Source organism: Somniosus microcephalus, chromosome 7 (genome assembly GCF_052327205.1).
Source record: "Somniosus microcephalus isolate GS21.2 chromosome 7, FLI_Smic_1.0, whole genome shotgun sequence".
NCBI lineage: Eukaryota > Metazoa > Chordata > Chondrichthyes > Squaliformes > Somniosidae > Somniosus > Somniosus microcephalus.
The window spans coordinates 173,168,552-173,189,714 of record NC_140993.1 but is presented as its reverse complement, the minus strand read 5'-3'; the positions used below and the strand labels follow the sequence as shown (position 1 = coordinate 173,189,714).

Below are 21,163 nucleotides of genomic sequence, written 5' to 3'. Positions count from 1 at the left end.
TGACACTCTTAAGGTGGCACTGGAAATCCAACCCCAGCAGAACAGCAGCGCAGAGAAGGGGCAGGACCAGAAGTTTAAAACTTTTGTATTCTGTGCCCCGTACTGAAAGGGTCACTACACAGTAGCCACCGACATCCGCTGACTGGGCTTTGGAAGCCATAGAGATCCGATGGCGCGTCGGCAGGACCGGAAGAGAGTAACTGCGCACCGTGTCGGGGTGTATAAAGCTCTCCGTGCTCCCGCTGTCAAAAAGGCAGGTAGTGGCGCTGCCGTTTACCGTAATGTCCATCATGGACCTGGACAGTTGATGAGGGAGAGATTGGTCCAGCGTCACGGAGGCCAGCGTATGGTCAAGCGAGTCGACGTGATCGTCAGATGAGGCGGTGGTTGAGTCCGGGTCCCCCGTGATTGAGGTTGGAGACGTCCAAGATGGCGGACAAAATGGCGGCGCCCATGATCCCGATCCCCACGCGGCTGGGGGAACCCAAGATGGCGGACAAGATGGCTGCCCCCACGGTTCGCACGCGGCGCTGCTGGCGTTAGCGGTTTTACCTTTGCAGGCGCTGACATAGTGTCCTTTCTTCCCGCAGCCGGAGCAGGTAGCATTTCTCGCCGGGCAGCGTGCTCTGGGGTGTTTTGCCTGGCCACAAAAATAACATTTCTGTGCCTTGGACATCGCGGCAGCAGTTGGAGGTGGCGGTCCCATGACCCAAGGTTGCGGCGTCCACGGTGCGGAGCGGTTAGGGGAGAAAGCGTCCATATTCCTGTGGGCCGCGTCGAGCGAGAGGGACACTGCCTTTCTCAGGTCCATTTCTCCCTTTTCCAACAGTCTCTGCCGGGAGTAGTCGGACCTTAGACCCGCAACGAAAGCATCTCGGATCAGTCCCTCCATGTGTGCTGCGGCTGATACTTCTTTGCAATCGCAGCCTCGGCCGAGTATCCGTAGTGCCCGTAGGAAGGCCTCCACCGATTCCCCGGGCTGCTGTCTGCGGGATCTTAAGAGGTGCCTGGCATAGACCGTATTTACCGGGCGTGCGTATTGCCCTTTAAGCAGATCGATAGCCGCCGCGTAGGTCGTCGCGTCCTGGATTATTGTATAAACTTGGTGGCTCACCTTTGAGGCCAGGATTTCCAGCTTGTTTTCGTCCAGGGTCACAGTTGAGGCTTGCAGGTAAGCCTCGAAGCAACGCAGCCAATGTGCGAATTTGGTAGCCGAACCCGCTTCTTGGGGGTCTAGGTCCAGGCATGTTGGTCTGAGGGCTCGCAGCAGCTCCTGCTGCTCAGCGTTTGGCGCCGTGTGATGCAGCTCCTGCTGTTCAGTATTTGGACCGGGATTCGACATTTTGTTTTGCTAATAAAATTGATACACTATCAATTCCTCATAAAAGACAGAGTTAATTAATAGGCTTTTATTAGCAAAGAACAGAGCATGCCTCTCGTGGTAGCCTGGTATCCAAAAGGGCAGGGGACTGCAGAGCAGTCACCTTTATACCCGGGCATGTGGGCGGAGTCAGCTGAGGCATGCAAGGACACAACAGTGTGCAACAAGAACAACTACAACAACAATAACAACAGTGGTTTACCACAGAAAGATTACCTGTAATCATCTGGCATTATTCTCTGACTTTATAAGCTGTGTCTAAAGGCATCTCTCCACTTCACCTGACGAAGGAGCAGCGCTCCGAAAGCTTGTGATTTCAAATAAAACTGTTGGACTATAACCTGGTGTTGTGTGACTTCTTACATTTGTCCACCCCAGTCCAACACCGGCATCTCCACACCTTTGTACATCAGCATTTCCCAATCTATCACCATTTAAATAATACTCTACTTTTCTGTTTTTCCTACCGAAGTGGATAACTTCACATTTATCCATGTTATACTGCATCTGCCATGTATTTGCCCACTCACACAACTTGTCTAAATTGCCTTGAAGCCTCTTTGCATCCTCCTCACAACTCCACCTAGTTTTACGTCTTCAGCAAACTTGGGAATATTACATTTAGTTCCCTCATCCAAATCATTGATATATATTGTGAATAGCTGGGGCTGCGGTAGCCTACTAGTCACCACCTGCCACCCCAAAAAAGACCCATTTATTCCTACTCTGTTTCCTGTCTGTTAACCAATTTTCAATCCATGCCAGTATATTACCGCCAATCCCATGTACTTTAAATTTGCACACTAACCTCTTATGTGGGACTTATCAACGGCCTTCTGAAAATCCAAATACACCACATGCACTGGTTCTCCCTTATCTATTCTACAAGTTACATCCTCAATAAACTCCAGTAGGTTTGTCAAACACTATTTCCCTTTCATAAATCCATGTTGACTTTGTCTAATCCCATTGATATTTTCTAAGTGACCAGTTATCACATCTTTTATAATAGACTGTAGCATTTTCCCTACTACTGATGTTAGGCTAACCGGTCTGTAGTTCCCGTTTTTTTCCTCTCCCTCTTTTTTTTTATTTTTATAAATAGTGGGGTTACATTTGCCACCCTCCAATCTGCCGGAACTGTTCCATAATTTATAGACAACCAATGCATCCACTATTTCCATGGCTACCTCTTTTAGTACTCTGGGATACAGATTATCATGCCCTGGGGATTTATCAGCTTTCAGTTCCATTAATTGCTCCAGCACTTTTTTTTTTACTAATACTAATTTCCTTTCATTCCTCCTTCTCACTAGACCCTTGGTTCCCTCGCATTTCTGGGAAGTTATTTGTGTCCTCTTCCGTGAAGACAGAACCAAAGTATTTGTTTAATTGCTCTGCCATTTCCTTGTTCCCCGTTATAAATTCTCCCATTTCTGACTGTAAGGGACCTACATTTGTCTTCACTAATCTTTTTTCTTTTTACATACTTGTAGAAGCTTTTACAGTCCACTTTTATGTTCCTTGCAAGTTTACTCTCATACTCTATTTTTCCCCTCTTAATCAATCTCTTGGTCCTTTTTTGCTGAACTCTAAACTACTCCCAAATCCTCAGGCTTGCTACTTTTTCTGGCAACTTTATATGATTCCTCTTTGGATCTAATACTATCCTTAATTTCTTTTGTTAGCCATGGTTGGGCCACTTTTCCTTTTGTGTTTTTGTGCCAGAAAGGAATGTATAACTGTTATAATTCATGCATTCGTTCCTTAAATGTTAGCTATTGCCTATCCACCACCATGCCTTTTAATGAAGGTCCCCAATCTATCATAGCGAACGCACTCCTCATACCATCGTAGTTTCCTTTGTTTAGATTTAGGACCCTAGTTTCGGATTGGACTTGTTCACTTTCCATCTTAATGAAGAATTCCTACATGTTATGGTCACTCTTCCCTAAAGGACCCCACATAAGATTATTAATTAACCCTTTCTCATTGCACAATACCCAATCTAGGATAGCCTGTTCCCTAGTTGGCTCAACGTACTGGTCTGAAAAACCATCTCGTACACACTCCAGGAATTCACATCCACAGTATTATTGCTAATTCGGTTTGGCCAGCCTATATGCAGATTAAAGTGTCCCATGATTACTGTAGTACCCTTGTTACATGCATCTCTAATTTGTTACTAGCTAAGGGATTAGTCTCATTGCTCTTCTCTGCACTTCCTCCAGCACTTGAACTCCTCCCTTGTGTACTGGTAAACAGAAACTGATATTGTATGCAAGGTGCAGTGCAATTAGAGCATGATAAATTTATCACTACCTCCTCTGACTTGTATTCTACTGTTTTAGCTAAGTACTGCATCATTCTATTGGTTTTGTTGATTACTGTTGTGCATTGGTTTTAAGAGAGTGAACACCCACAAAGCACCCGGTCCAGATGGAATCCCTGGGCGTGTCCTTAGAGCATGCGCTGACCAGCTGGCAGCCGTGTTTACGGATATATTCAACTGTTCACTGTACCAGTCTGTAGTCCCCACCTGCTTCAAGATGACATCAGAGGGACAACCAGTAAACTAAGAAAAGAATATATATAAACAATGCGAATGTATATTATACACTGTATGAATAGAACTGCGTTTATGTGCTAAACCATAAATGTATTTTGATGCTTTGGCAACATAAGATGTAACTTATCATGCCAATAAAGCGATTTGAATTGTGAATTGTGAATTATTCCAGTCCCCAATAAACAAAAGTAACCTGTTTAAACGACTACCGCCCCACAGCACTCACTTCTGTCATCATGAAGTGCTTTGAGAGGCTGGTCAAAACCCACATCAACTCCTTACTAACTGACACACTGGACCCACTCCAATTTGCTTACCGCCCAAAAAGATCTAGGGATGATGCCATCGCCACTGTGCTGCACACTGCCTTATCACACCTGGATAAGAGGAACACCTATGTGAGAATGTTGTTAATTGATTATAGTTCAGCATTCAATACCATTATCCCCTCCAAGCTTGTCAACAAGCTCAGTGAGCTAGGACTTAACACCTCCCTATGCAACTGGATCCTGGACTTCCTGACGGGCAGACCCCAGGTGGTGAAAATAGGCAGTAACACCTCAACACTGATCCTGAACACAGGAGCTCCCCAGGGTTGTGTGCTCAGCCCTTCTGTACTCCCTGTTTACTCACGATTGCATGGCCACGCACAACTCCAACTCCATCATCAAGTTTGCTGATGACACCACCGTTGTAGGCCTGATCACAGATGGCGACGAGACAGGCTACAGGGAGGAGGCAAGAGCTCTAGCAGAATGGTGCAAGTACAACAACCTCTCCCTCAACATCAGCAAAACAAAGGAGATGATCGTGGACTACAGGAAGCGGCAGGGGGAGGGACACACCCCAATCTACATCGAAGGGGCTGAGGTGGAGAGGGTCAGCAGCTTCAAATTCCTGGGTGTATTCATTACGGAGGACTTAACGTGGTCACATCACATCGACGTCGTAACGAAGAAGGCATGCCAACGCCTGTTCTTCCTCAGGAGACTGAAGAAATTTGGAATGGCCCCCCAGATTCTCACCAACTTCTACTGGTGCACCATCGAGAGTATCCTGTCCGGCTGCATCACTACCTAGTATGGCAACTGCACTGCCACAGATCGCAAGGCTCTACAGATGGTGGTGAAAGCTGCACAACATGCTATAGGAATTAAACTACCTGCTGTCCAGGATATCTACCCCGAGAGGTGCCAGGGGAAGGCCCTGAGAATCATTAAAGACGCGAGCCACCCCAGCCACAACCTCTTTGCCCCACTCCCGTCCGGTAAGAGATACCGAAGCATACGGTCTCGTACCAGCAGGTTTCGAAACAGCTTCTACCCCCAGGCCATAAGACTCATGAACGTATAATTTATTATTTATTACGGTTGTTTTATTTATTATTACTGTATTTCTATTAGTATTTTATCATTGTTATGCCATATTTATTCCAATGTTGGGAGGACTCATAAAAATCAACATTTCATTGTGCAGTACACACGTTTGCTGCATATATGACAAATAAAAATTGAATTGAATTGGTTGAACAAGTTTAGTGTTGAGTCCACTAAAGCTCTTGGGTCTCTTTCAGCTTCATCCATAAGCTATTGCAACATCATTTGTTGCCTATTTTTCCTTCCTAAGTGCAATACTTTACACTTTGCAATAAATTCCATCTGCCATTGTGTTGCCACAGTATATATTTTGTCCAACGCATCTTGTAATTTGAGCTACCTTTTCCAATCCACTGGTCCTCCTAATTTGGCATCAACTGTAAATTTGACCACTTCGCATTTAGTTCCTGAATCCAGGTCATTTACATAAATTAGAAACAGTAGCGGTCCCAACTACTAGCCTTGAGGCACCCCACTTAGTACTTTCCCCTCTGGGCCTTGTTGTTTCCTATCCTTTAGCCAGTTCCTGAATGTCCACAGCACTTGCCAAACACCTTTTGGAAGTCATCGTAGGGCTTTCCTTGAATAGACGCAAAATTACTATTAATTGAGCTACCATAGGAAGTAATTGTTTAAAAAAAATCCACTAGTAGTTAACTGCTTTTAGACATCATGTTGAGGTAAATTGTTCAGAGAAGTTCTGCACTGGACCTGGTTTGTTCCTGGGTGTAAAATAGAACACTTGATTACCAACACTACTATTCCTACCCTTAACGCTGTCAGTGAAATTAATGGTAGTCAGCAATATATACATAACATTAGTTTGTCCAGTATAATATGAAATTTGAAGATAGTCAAGGGGCTATAATTACAATAAACCAGTCAAAATTCTTCTCTCAAAATTTGAGATGAAGTATTTCTCAGAAGGAAATTAAGTAATCTTGTTCCTCAACAAAAACAGAATAGTCTTTGTACAAATTACTCAAGTGCAAGTTTATGGAGCTGTACAAAAGGCTGATATTTAGAGGTATTTAGTAGACGAGAATCAGATACATATAAATTTAAGTGTAGCCATTGACCAAATAATATTACCCATAATTACTCCTGGGTAACTAAAAATCTAAAACTTGTTCAGAATGCAGCTGCAAGGAGTCAAAAGCAGTTTTGACTAAGCTTTGATAACAAACAGCAACAGGCTGTGAGTGAAGGTTAAATTGCTAAAAAATCATATTATGATGCCAAGTAGAAATTAGAATTCGCTTACCAAAACTAATTGCAACAATATTTAAAGGATAATTAGTATAAGGACATAAAATGAGAGAGATCATGGAAATTAAGGTATTTATCTGGTAAATTAAAGTGAGATAGTCTGGATACCTCAAGACTAGTGAAAAAGCACTGATAGGGGCCCTTGGTATAAAGGCCTTGCACCAGGGAGGCAGGAAATGAAAGAGATATGGTAAATTCCAATGGGGTGAAAAACTATAAACAGGATAACAAGACAGTAGAATAGGATTGACGGAAAAATATTAAAAAGGCGGGATGCTACCTCAGTCTGAGTGACAATGGTATTTTGACTATTGGAACCAATTAAAAAAGGTGATTTTGTTAAAAGACCATACGTGGACACTGGCCAAACCAACTTTTGATAAGAAAAGGGTTAAAGCCTCGATACTCAAAGAACAACTTTATACAGACGTACTGCGAGAACAAAGGAACAGATTTAAGATGACGTCATCTGTGTCCGAGAGGTTCCAGAGACCAAGGGCTGTGAGCTACTCGTTAAAGCTATCGCCTAATATTAAGTATTAATTACACTGTAAGCTTAATAAATCTTGATCTATTGCTTAAACATACTGGCTGCTGCCTATTGGTGTCTTGTCCAAGAACTCAAAGATCATTAAGATCTTACAGAGCCCAGTTTACCATGTGCTATGTCAGTATAAACTGAACTCTGATGCACAAAGTACGCTGACTTCTTATATACTCAATTCCATTAGCTGCCTTTATATTGTATGGGACCAGTGTTAGTGGTGTTAGCTCCCAATATACAGCTGCAATCTAAAAGTAAACTTGCCGAAAAGAGCCTAAAAATAAACTTCTAACCTATATGCACATTTATTTTTTCTTATACTGCCAAACCAACTAAACAATCTTGGTTCCTCAGCGAACAGATTAGTCTTGTATGAATTACAAAAGCGTAAACTTAACAGCACAATTTCCCCACTTGTGTAATGCCAAGACAAACCGTGCTCTGACTGCATCAATATGCTGGTCTTACATTCGTAATGCTTTGAAGAACAGGCACTGGCTTTAAAAATCAGCTGAATAATAAAACATTTACAAACTATATATGGACAGAAAAAACTTCCTCTTGCAGCCGGTCCTATCAGTACGTTAGCGTATCAATCTCATCAGTACATTGGCACGTCAACATACTTAACCCCCGACAAAATTTCTCTAATATCAACACCGAAGAATTTAAACACATTTAGTATTTAAACCAAACACAGTAACATGTTAGAATAGTGGCATTAGATGGAATGAAAATCTGTAAGGGCATTTTATCCGTTACTACTTATTTTGTTTTGTACCAAGTTTCCTGTAACTTGTCCTTTTTTCTATTTTATTCGATAGCTCTACTTCACTCTGGCAATCCAAGTAGCCATCAATTTAACACTGCCTTAATGTCTAGCCAAAATTGCCTTGTGCCACTTTCAAACTGCTAAGCAATGAACATTTTGGGCTGGTTCACTCTTTGCATTGTAGCAGCCTGAACTGAATTTGTTACTTGCATAAAGCAAGAAATGTGGCACAAATAGTGGCAGATATAACCCAATAGATGGGGAGTTTAAGGTGCATCTATATTCTCGTGATTTATTTTAAAACATTTTCACTTTCCCATCCAATTCCTGACTATTTCACGAGCAGTTTTTTAAAATACTTTTGCTCAGACACCCCTTGTGAGCATTTATACATGTTCTCAATGAGAAATGGACTCCACATGTCCAGGATAAAGGCCTCAAACTTGGATTTATTCAAATCTTAAACAGATCTTCATCTTTATCCAAGGAAAACTGAAGCAGTAACTTGGATAATTACCACAGACCTTCTCACTGCTTCATCAGATTGAGGTTAAATACGAGAACAACTTGCATTTATATAGCACTTTTTATGTAGAAAAACATCCCAAAGCGCTTCACAGAAAATCAGACAAAAATGGATGCCAAGCCAAAGGCGGGGTAACCAAAAGACGTGGATTTTAAGGAGGATCTTAAAAGGTGGAAAGGGAGGAGGGGTTGAGGAATGGAATTCCAGAGCATGCAGCTGAATGCATGGTTGCCAATGGTGGGGGTGCAAAGCCCTGGTTAGACCACACCTGGAGTACTGTGGTCAGTTCTGGGCACAAACTAGGGGTGTATTCTGTGGAAATTAGAAGATGAAGGGGGGATTTGATTGAAGTTTTCAAGATATTAAGGAGAACCGATAGGGTAGCACGCACACACACACACACACACACACAGTGGTAGAAGTTTGGACCTCTCTTCTGCAAACAGCAGTTGATGCTAGGTCAATTGTTAATTTTAGATAGATTTCCATTAACCAAAAGGTTTAAAGATATATGGGCAAAGGCGGGTATATGGAGTTAGGCTACAGATCAGCCATGATCTCATTGAATGGCCTACTCTAAGAACATAAGAAATAGGAGCAGGAGAAGGCCACTTCGAGCCTGCTCCGCCATTCAATAAGATCATGACTGATCTTCTACCTCATCTCCACTTTCATGCACTATCCCCATATCCCTTGATTCCCTTAATATTCAAAAATCTATCGATCTCTGTCTTGGATATACTCAATGACAGCCTCCACAGCCCTCTGGGGTAGAGAATTCCAAAGATTCACCACCCTCGTGAAGAAATTTCTCCTCATCTGAGTCCTAAATGGCCGACCCCTTATTCTGAGACTGTGATCCCTGGTTCTAGACTCCCCAGCCAGGGGAAACATCCTCCCTGCATCTACCCCGTCAAGCTCTGTAAGAATGTTGTATGATTCAATGAGATCACCTCTCATTCTTCGAAACTCTAGCGAATATAGGCCTAATCTACTCAATCTATCCTCATAGGACAATCTCTCCATCCCAGGAACCAGTCTGGTGAACCTTCATTGCACTCCCTCTATGACAAGTATATCCTTTCTTAGGTAAGGAGACCAAAACTGTACACAATACTCCAGGGTGTGGTCTCACCAGGGTCCCATATAATTGCAGTAAGACGTCTTTACTCTTATACTCAAATTCTCTTGTAATAAAGGCCAACATACCATTTGCTTTCCTAATTGCTTGCTGTACCTGCATGTTAACTTTCAGTGATTTGTGATTTCAGACTCCCAGGTCCCTCTGAATATCAACATTTCCCAATCTCTCACCATTTAAAAAATACTCTGCTTTTCTATTTTTCCTACCAGTGGATAACTTCACATTTCTCCACATTATATTCCATTTACCATGTTCTTGCCCACTCACTTAGCCTGTCTATATCCCCTTGAAGCCTCCTTGCATCCTCCTTACAACTTACATTCCCACCCAGCTTTGTATCATCAGCAAACTTGGTTATATTACATTTGGTCCCCTCATCCAAATCATTGATGTAGATTGCGAATAGCTGAGGCCCAAGCACTGCCTCTTGCTGTACCCCACTAGTTACAGCCTGCCAACCTGAAAATGACCCATTTATTCCTACATTCTGTTTTCTGTCTGTTAACCAATCCTCAATCCATGCTAGTATATTAACCCCAATCCCATGAGCCGTAATTTTGTTTAATAACCTCTTGTGTGGCACCTTATCGAATGCCTTCTGAAAATCCAAATACACCACATCCACTGGTTCCCCCTTATCTATTCTGCTAGTTACCTCAAAAACTCTAATAAATTTGTCAAACACGATCTCCCTTTCATAAATCCGTGTTGACTCTGCCTAATCCTATTATTATTTTCTAAGTGCCCTGTTACCACGTCCTTAATAATAGATTCTAGCATTTTCTCTACTACTGATGTCAGGCTAACTGGTCTGTAGTTCCCCGTTTTCTCTCTCCCTCCTTTCTTAAATAGTGGGGTTATATTTGCTACCTTCCAATCAGCAGGAACCATTCCAAAATCTATGGAATTTTGGAAAATGGCAACCAATGCATCCACTATCTCTATAGCCAATTCTTTCAAAACCCTAGGATGTAGGCCATCAGGTCCAGGGGATTTATCGGCTTTCAGTCCCATTAATTTCTCCAGTGCTTTTTTTTTATTAATACTAATTTCTTTCAGTTCCTCATTCTCGCTAGAGCCTTGGTTCTCCACTGTCCAGGAAGTTTTTTGCGTCTTCTTCCGTGAAGACAGACAAAAAGTATTTGTTTCATTTCTCTGCCATTTCCTTATTTCCCATTATAATTTCCTCCTGTCTCAGCCTGTAAGGGACCCACATTTACTTTAGCTAATCTTTTCTTTTAAAAGTTTTTACAGTCTGTTTTTATGTCTCTCGCTAGTTTACTCTCATATTCTATTTTCCCTTTCTTTATCAATTTTTTGGTCATCCTTTGCTGAATTCTAAAATCCTCCCACTCCTCAGGCTTACTACTCTTTTTGGCAACATTAGAAGCCTCTTCCTTTGATCTAATACTATTTTTAACTTCTCTTGTTAGCTACGGTTGGACCAATTATCTTGTGGGGTTTTTGTGCCTTAAAGGAATGTATATTTGTTGTAAATTATGTATTAATTCTTTAAATGCTAGCCATTGCTTATCTACCGTCATACCTTTTAATATAGTTTCCCAATCTAGCCAACTCGCCTCCTCATACCTACGTAGTTTGCTTTGTTTAGATTTAAGACCCTAGTTTTGGATATAACCAAGTCACTTTCAAACTCAATATAAAATTCTATCATATTATGGTCACTCTTCCCTAAAGGCCCCTTTACTACAAGGTTATTAATTAACCCTTTCTCATTGCACAATACTAGATCTAAAATAGCTTGTTCCCTAGTTGGTTCCTCAACATACTGATCGAGAAAACTATCTTGCATACATTCCATGAATTCGTCCTCCACACTATTACTGCAAATTTGGTTTGCCCAGTCTATATGTAGATTAAAGTCCTCCATGATCATTGTATTACCCTCGTTACATGTGCCTCTAATCTCTTGATTTATAATCTGCCCTACATTACAACTGCTGTTTGGGGGCCTATAAACAACTCCCACCAATGTTTTCTGCCCCTTGCTATTTCTTAGCTCCATCCAAACTGATTCTACTTCTTGATTTTTGGAACAAAGATCCTACTGTCTTTATCCCATCCTTTATCAGGGCTACCCCTCCTCCTTTTCCATTTTGTCTATCTCTTCTAAAAGTTAAGTATCCTGGAATATTTAGTTCCCAACCTTGGCCACTTTGCAACCATGTCTCCGTTATGGCTATTAGATCAAACCTGTTAATTTCTACCTGCGCTATTAATTCATGTACTTTGTTGCGAATGCTTCGCGCAGATATAGTGCCTTTAGCTTTGACTTATTTCTATTTTTCTCTGATGTCACCTTAGTCACTGATGCCTTATTACCTTTGTTACTCTCTGTCCCTTCCTGACCCACTCTACTTATTTTTACCCAAAACTCTACTCTGCTCTAGAGCCTTGACATTTCTAGTTGCTTTTAAATTTACTATTTCCTGAATCCTCCCACTCCCCCTTCATTAGTTTAAAGCCCTGTCTACTGCTCTAGTTATTCGGTTGGAACCTGCCCCAACGGAACAGCTCCTGTTCCTATGATGTGCAGAAAGCTGGCATTGGAGTAATTAAGTTATTTTCTTTTGGGGAGGGGACATTGTAGGAATGGAGGAAGCTACAGAAATAGGGAGGGGCAAGGCCACAAAAGGGATTTAAACAAAACTATGAGAATTTGGAATAGGAGGCGTTGGGGGACCAGAAGTCAGTATGGATCAGCAAGGAAAAGTAGCGATCCTTGAATGGGAGTTACAGGCAGTAATTTTGGATGAGCTGAAGCTCAGTGTCGAGGATAGGTGCCCAACCAGGAAAACATTGGAATAGTCATTCAGGAGATGAGAATTTCAGCAGCAGATGGGTTGAGGCAGGTAACGTTATAGAAACATAGAAGATAGGAGCAGGAGTAGGCCATTCGGCCCTTCGAGCCTGCTCCGCCATTTAATGAGATCATGGCTGATCATCCAAATTCAGTACCCTGTCCCTGCTTTCTCCCCATATCCCTTGATCCCTTTAGCCTTAAGAAATATATCCAACTCTTTCTTGAATATATTTAATGAACTGGCCTCCACCGCCCTCTGTGGCAGAGAGTTCCACAGGTTTACCACTCTCTGCGTGAAGAAATTCCTCCTCATTTCAGTGCTAAATGGCTTACCCCTTAGCCTTAGAAGTACACAGTCTTTGTTACAGAGAGGGCATGGGGTCGGAAGCTCAGGGTTAAATAGGGTGCAGAGGTTGTGAACAGTCTAACAAACTAAGTAAATACTCACTTATTTACAGGCATTAGCCCATTTGGTCTTTTGATGCTATGATCTGTTTTACCATCAACTTGATGCTTTCCTTGTAAATTTCGTCCTGTTTGCAGTGGTGGCCCCAACAATTCCATATCATTAAAATATCTGAAAACAGTATTATATAGCATTACACTAGGTGGCCAATTGGTTTATTTATGTTCATTGAAAAATGTATGTGACAAAATGATTTCCTATTAAATGTTTTGATCAACGATTCTCAGTGCATCTTTAACCATCCAGCACTAATTTTAAAAGGGGTTCCAACTTAAAAATTTTTAACTATCTGCATCACATTGTGTCTTCAGAAGACACTAACAAGGACAGATACCTCACAAAATGGCTGATGGCTGGCTGCAACACAAAAAGAGCTCAAAAGTTTATGCTGCGGTATAAAAGGGGCAAGACCAGAACATAGAATTACATAGGATATACGGCACAGAAACAGGCCATTCGGCCCAACCAGTCCATGCTGGTGTTTATGCTCCACTCGAGCCTCCCCCCGTGTTTCCTCATCTAAATCTATCAGCATAACCCTCTATTCCCTTTTCCTTCATATGCTTGTCTAACCTCCCCTTAAATGCGTCCATACTATTTGCTTCAAACACTCCCTGTGGTAGCGAGTTCCACATTCTCACCACTCTTTGGGCAAATAAGTTTCTTCTGAATTCCCTATTGGATTTCTTGGTGACTATCTTATATTGATGGCCTCTAGTTATGCTCTTCCCCACAAGTGGAAACATTCTCTCTGTAGCCACTCTATCAAGATTTTTCATAATTTTAAAGACCTCTATTAGGTCACCCCTCAGCCTTCTTTTTTCAAGAGAAAAGAGACCCAGCCTGTTCATCCTTTCCTGATATATATACCCTCGCATTTCTGGTATCATCCTTGTAAATCTTCGCTGCACCCTCTCCAGTGCCTCTATATCCTTTTTATATGGCAACCAGAACTGTACGCAGTACTCGAAGCGTGGTCTAACCAAGGTTCGATACAGGTTTAGCATAACTTCCCTACTTTTCAATTACAGGAAACTCTCATTTAAACGACACCTAAATATCCGGAATTCTCTATTAACCGGCAAAATTCTCACTCCGAAAACAACACCTCAATAACCGGCAACGTTGCCAAGTCCGAGTCTCCCGCGGTGGCCGAGTTAGTCAGTGGGGGTAGTTCTCCAAACTGCCACTACTCGGCTTCTTGGCGCTGTCAGAAGCCGGAACACCTCAATACCCCTGTAACAGGTGTCTGACTCTCCCGCGCTGCCGGTAGTCTCTTCCGATCCGCCATTTTACAGGGGTACTGTGTGTCTCCCACGCTGCTGGTAGTCATTGCATTGCATTACCCTCAACTGGCAGTACTGTATTTAATGAAGCATCTTCCACCATCCATTTAACACAACATTCTGTAGGCGAGTACCCAATTACTGTACACTGCACATTTCTTGATTTTTTTAATTTTTCTTTGTTAAAAATAGCCTCGGTAGATAACCCTCTGTCACCCAGAATTTTTGATCAACCGGCCGTCGGTGCCGGATACCAAAGAGTTTCCTGTATATCCCTCTAGAAATAAACCCTAGTGCTTGGTTTCTTTTTTTTTTATGGCCTTACTAACCTGTGTCACAACTTTTAGTGATTTGTGTATTTGTACTCCGAGATCCCTTTGTTCTTCTACCCCACCTAGACTCGCACCCTCCAAGTGATAAGTGACCTCCCTATTCTTTCGACCAAAATGTAATACCTCACATTTATCTGTGTTGAACTTCATTTGCCAATTATATGCCCATTCTGCAAGTTTATTAATGTCCTCCTGTAACTTGTTGCAGTCCTCCTCAATATTGACTATCCCGCCCAATTTGGTGTCATCCGCAAATTTAGAAATTTTAGAACAAGTAGTTTAAAAGCATCATTCTGCATGTACGGTACAGAGTTCCAGCCAACTTACGTTCTTGCACTTATGGCACAATAAAATTCGGAGTTAAGTGCAAATAACTAAGTCAGTATTTTGTAGACAACTGAGAGTCTTGTCGCATCTCTGCGATGCTGCAGAGAATGGACTTGGGTAGTAGGCCAACTCTTCATATACACTAAAATTGTTAGCTTCTGGCACTACATTTATAAGAAAGAGATGAATGTACAGTGTAGCCTGCTCAAAAGACCTATAATATTGCATTATTGGACAGATATAGGCTGCTGAATACTGCTGACAGTGACAAAAATGGTCAAAATTTCTATTTATCGACCAGATTTTTAGCCACCTTTTCCCGTCTTCCCTTGTTGTTTATATGCTACTATCAACAAGATATTATTTAACTAGTAGTACCTTATGGAAGAGAGATAGGCAGCCAACAAAGTCAACCTTTCGCAGCAGGCATCAGTAAGAAGAAAAACAAATCATTTTTCAATATCTAAAGTCAATGAAGATGATGAGTGGGCCAAAGATAAATCCCTGCAGCTTGCAAGAAGATATTTTGATATCTGAATGTTACATATTTGATTCAACAGCTCAGATGTAAGTGATGAAAGTGAGAAAGATTTAGAAGTGATGCAAGACTCAACAATCACGTCGCACAGGCATTACAAAACATCAATAACTGAGCAAATGGAAAACTAAAGCCACATTACTAAATATGCAGAGTATAAGCCTGAGGTAATCAGGCTGAAGCTGTATAGTGATCTGGTCTGACCACACTGACTACAGCATTCAGGTCTAATCACCTAAGCAAAAGTACTGTAAGTGCTACACAGAAGGTCATAAGGCCTAGTGTCAGAGGATTAAGTTATGAGGAAAAGTTGAAAGGAACGAAGTGACGGGAGCCCTTATAAAAGACAGGCACTGCAGGATCATCAATTCTGGATCATGAAATGCACTGTTACATCATATTTAGAAGAGTTCAACATTGGGAAAGCAACTGCTTCTTCAGCAGATTTGGGGAAATTTGCAAATCCTTAGACAGAGAAATAGTGCTGAACGATTCATCTGGAAGTAGTCAATCTCCCAGCTATCCTCCAAAAGAAAGAGTAGTGGTAGTGCAGTCCTGACGTTTCAGAATTAGACGGTCAAATCACACAGCCAGATTTTTTACTTACAAAAGTATAGTGTTCAGGAAAAGGTTTTTGATGTTAAAACAGCCAGAGAAAATTTTAATATCCAAAATGTACTGCCACTGCAAGGACAGCGATTCCAATGCACAGTAAGTGTACAATGGGATGGTGCAGCCAATAGTTAAAAAAAGGCCTTAATGAAACAAGATAAAGGGACTAATAACAATTAAAGAGCTACTGATTCACTCACAGACACAGCAGCGCTACGCTGACCATGGAATGGTCAGAATGGACAGAAAGGGCATTCTGGAGGGGGGAGGGTGAACAGCCAGTTGTCGTGGTGCATATAGGTACCAATGATATAGGTAAAAAACAGGATGAGGTCCTAAAAGCTGAATATAGGGAGTTAGGAGGTAAATTAAAAAATTGGACCTCAAAGGTAGTAATCTCAGGATTGCTACCAATGCCACGTGCTAGTCAGAGTAGAAATAGAAGGATATTTCAGATGAATACGTGGCTAGAGGAATGGTGCAAGGGGGAGGGATTCAAATTCCTGGGACATTGGAACCGGTTCTGGGGAAGGTGGGACCAGTATTAACTGGACAGTTTGCATCTGGGCGGGACTGGAACCGATGCCATAGAAACATAGAAGATAGGAGCAGGAGTAGGCCATTCGGCCCTTCGAGCCTGCTCCGCCATTCAACGAGATCATGGCTGATCATCTAAACCCTAGCACCCGGTCCCTACACTGACAGCCATCCCACCCAAGCCCTATCCCCGTAACCCCACGTATTTAATCCCCCCTAACACTAAGGGTCAATTTTTATCATGGCCAAATCAACCTAACCCGCACATCTTTGGACTAGGGGGAGCGTTTGCTAGTGCTGTTGGGGAGGGCTTAAACTAAAATGGCAGGGGGTTGGGAACCTGTGCAGGGAGACAGAGAAAAAGGAAGCAAGGATAGAAACAAAAGAAAGGAAGGAGAAAAACAAAAGTGGAAGGCAAAGAAATCAAGGGTGTAAATCAAACAGGGTCACAGTAAATAAGAATTCTAAAAGGACTAAGGGTGTTAAAAAATCAAGCCTGAAGGCTTTGTGTCTTAATGCGAGGAGCATTCGTAATAAGGTGGATGAATTAGCTGCGCAAATAGATGTAAACGGATATGATATAATTAGTATTACAGAGACATGGCTCCAGGGTGACCAAGACTGGGAATTCAACATCCAGGGGTATTCAATATTCAGGAAGGACAGGAAAAAAGGAAGGGTAGCATTGCTGGTTAAAGAGAAGATTAACACAATAGTAAGGAACGATATTAGTTCTGATGATGTGGAATCTGTATGGGCAGAGCTGAGAAATACCATGGGGCAGAAAACATTAGTGGGAGTTGCATACAGACCCCCAAACAGTAATGCTGAGATTGGGGATGGCATTAAATGGGAAATTAGAGACGTGTGCAATAAGGGCACAGCAGTTATCATGGGTGACTTTAATCTACATATAGATTGGGCTATCCAAATTAGTAACAATACTGTGGAGGAGGAATTCCTAGAGTGTATACGGGATGGTTTCCTGGACCAATATGTCAAGGAACCAACTGCAGCTCAGGCCATCTTCGACTGGGTATGATGTAATGAGAAAGGATTAATTAGCAATCTTGTTGTGCGAGGCCCCTTGGGGAAGAGTGATCATAATATGATAGAATTCTTCATTAAGATGGAGAATGAAGTAGTTGACTCAGAGACTAGGGTCCTGAATTTAAATAAAGGAAACTACGATGGTCTGAGGCGCGAGTTGGGTAGGATTGATTGGGGAATGTCACTCAAAGGGTTGATGGTGGATAGGCAATGGCAAACATTCAAAGACCGCATGGATTTTTTCATCCCTGTTTGGCATAAAAATAAAACAAAAAAGGTGACTCAACCGTGGCTAACAAGGGAAATTAGGGATAGCATAAGATCCAAGGAGAGGACATATAAATTGGCCAGAAAAAGCAGTAAACCTGAGGATTGGGAGCAGTTTAGGATTCAACAAAGGAGGACAAAGGGATTAATTAAGAAAGGGAAAACAGAATATGAGAGTAAGCTTTCAGGGAACATAAAAACTGACTGTAAAAGCTTTTATAGATATGTGAAGAGAAAAAGATTGGTGAAGTCAAGCATAGGTCCCTTGCAGTCAGAATCAGGGGAATTTATAATGGGGAACAAAGAAATGGCAGACAAATTAAATACATATTTTGGTTCTGTCTTCACAAAGGAGGACACAAATAATCTCCCAGAGATGTCAGGGAACATAGGGTCTAATGAGAGGGAGGAATTGAATGAAACCAGTATTTGTAGGGAAATGGTGTTAGGGAAATTGACGGGATTGAAGGCCGATAAATCCCCAGAGCCTGATAATCTACATCCTAGGGTACTTAAGGAAGTGGCCCTAGAAATAGTAGATGCATTGCTGGTCATCTTCCAAAATTCTATGGACTCTGGAACAGTTCCCATGGATTGGAGGATAGCTAATGTAACTTCACTATTTAAAAAGGGTGGTAGAGAGAAAATGGGGAATTTTAGACCGATAAGCCTGACATCAGTGGTGGGGAAAATGCTAGAGTCCATTATAAAAGATGTAATAGCAGAGCACTTGGAAAACAGTGACAGGATCAGACAAAGTCAACATGGATTTACAAAAGGTAAATCATGCTCGACTAATCTACTGGAATTTTTTGAGGATGTAACTGATAGAATAGATAAGGGAGAACCAGTGGATGTGGTGTATTTGGACTTTCAGAAGGTTTTCGATAAGGTCCTGCATAAGAGATTGGCGTGCAAAGTTAAAGCACATGGGACTGGGGGTAAGGTACTGACTTGGATAGAGAACTGGTTGGCAGACAGGAAGCAAAGAGTTAGAATAAACAAGTCTTTTTCTGAGTGGCAGGCAGTGACTAGTGGGGTACCGCAGGGATTGGTCCTAGGACCCCAGCTATTCACAATATATATTAATGATCTAGACGAGGGAACTAGATGTAATATCTGCAAGTTTGCAGACGACACCAAGCTGGGTGGGTGTGTGTGCTGTGAGGAGGATGCAGAGAAACTCCAGTACGATTTGGACACGTTGGGTGATTGGGCAGATGCACGGCAAATGCAGTATAATGCGGATAAATGCGAGGTTATCCACTTCGGTGGGAAAAACAGGAAGACAGATTATTATCTGAATGGCAATAGATTGGGAAAAGGAGAAGTGCAACGAGACCTGGGTGTCCTTGTGCACCAGTCGCAAAAGGTAAGCATGCAGGTGCAGCAGGCGGTTAAGAAGGCAAATGGTATGTTGGCCTTTGTAGCGAGAGGATTTGAGTACAGGAGCAAGGATGTCTTGCTGCAGTTGTACAGGGCCTTGGTGAGACCACACCTTGAGTATTGTGTGCAGTTTTGGTCGCCTTATCTGAGGAAGGTTGTTCTTGCCATGGAGAGTGCAGCGAAGATTCACCAGACTGATACCTGGGATGGCAGGAATGGCGTATGAGGAGAGATTGGGTCAATTAGGCTTATATTCGCTGGAGTTTTGAAGAATGAGAGGGGATCTCATTGAAACTTATAAAATTCTAACAGGACTAGTCAGACTAGATGCAGGAAGGATGTTCCCAATGGCAGGGGAGTCCAGAACCAGGGGTCACACTCTAAGGATAAGGGGTAAGCCATTTAGGACAGAGATGAGGAGGAATTTCTTCACCCAGAGACTGGTGAACCTGTGGAATTCTCTGCCACACAGGGCAGTTGAGGCCAATTCATTAAATATATTCAAGAAGGAGTTGGATATATTTCTTGAGGCTAAAGGGATCAAGGGATATGGGGAGAAAGCAGGGACAGGGTACTGAATTTGGATGATCAGCCATGATCTCATTAAACGGTGGAGCGGGCTCGAGGGGCCGAATGGCCTACTCCTACCTTCTATGTAAAGGAACGAACCTTTTTCAAATCTGTTGCTCCACCTACTGTGTCTGTAAGGAAAGAGTTAATCAGATTGTCTAGAAGGCTGCTAAAAAATTTTTTTATTTGTTCCTGGGATGAGGGTGTCGCTGGCAAGGCCAGCATTTATTGCCCATCCCTAATCCCTTGAGAAGGTGGTGGTGAGCTGCTTTCTTGAACTGCTGCAGTCCGTGTTGAAGGTGCTCCCATAGTGCTGTTAGGGAGGGAGTTCCAGGACTAATGATTTCCATGCTAATGTTATATGGCTATTGATTTTGCTTTCTATTGTAGTAATAATAACCTTTAGCTTCTACCCATTAGGTGAGGAAGTACAAGTCAATTTAGATGCACTGAATTGCTGAAGCTGAATCAAGATTGTCCTTAAACCAATGGTCAGTTTAGACAATAAACCTAAATAAAAAACATTCCAGTGCATACTGCAGAGAACTTTAATCAGTTGATAACAAGTTCGTTTTGCAGTAAGATACATCTGCAAATACATTATCCTTTATAGAAAGTAGAAGATTGGTATGGAATGGTACAGATTTATAATTAGATGTTTCACTTGGTAGAATAGTAACAAGACTGAAACTATTGATAAGATTTTAAAAAAAGGAGCTGTACGGAAAAATAACACGTTAAAACTAAAGTTATTGATAAGTGACGAGGGAAGTAGCTCATTAAAATTCACCTGGTATGAAGTTGCATTAGATAATGCAGAAACGTGTAAATTGTCATGTACGAGGGGTAATAAAAGATGGGTGTTGGAAAAGAAAGTTGGGATTCGAAGGTCTGCAGCCTGTATAACGAGCTCGGAACTGTAACCCGTTTGACTCCTCCGACTAAACTCGACGGTTTTTGCCACAAGTACTGCTGTTAAGTGCAAGTTTAATTACTGTATACTTAATAAATCTGTGACATCTGAAAGTCAATGCTGTGAACCCTATTGATTTGAGGACTAAATTATAAGAACACAGATCTTTATCCCATCTCTAAGTGACCCCAGCAAACAGCTAGCCAATCAGGTTAATGTCAAATGATCAACAATTCAGATTTAAAGTGACATCTGTTGTTTTAGGGCTGTCAAGCAATTAAAAAATGAATTACAATTTAAAAAAATTATCTGCCAATCTTGGTTTTAATCGCATATTTAACTGATACAATTACTGCATCCGATTTAAGTCTGTTTTTTATTACTGATGCCATTATCATCCAATAAACAACCAGCATAAAACCCCGTTTTTCTTTTTCTGGATTCATATTGTTGGTCCCACTTTATAGTTTCATA

At 41.8% G+C, this 21,163-nt stretch overlaps 1 protein-coding gene across 2 annotated transcripts in view; it reads right to left on the bottom strand.

Moving 5' to 3' along the window:
• zc2hc1a (zinc finger, C2HC-type containing 1A) overlaps nt 1–21,163 on the bottom strand; it is a 138,056-nt gene that overhangs the window by 31,992 nt on the left and 84,901 nt on the right. Inside the window, exon 8 of one of the 2 annotated variants that reach the window (XM_085993211.1) lies at nt 12,854–12,982. The exons of the other annotated variant lie outside the window; for it this stretch is intronic. Coding sequence (XP_085849337.1) covers nt 12,854–12,982 — 129 coding nt within the window. The remainder of the gene's footprint in view (nt 1–12,853; nt 12,983–21,163) is intronic. 2 annotated transcript variants of the gene reach the window in all.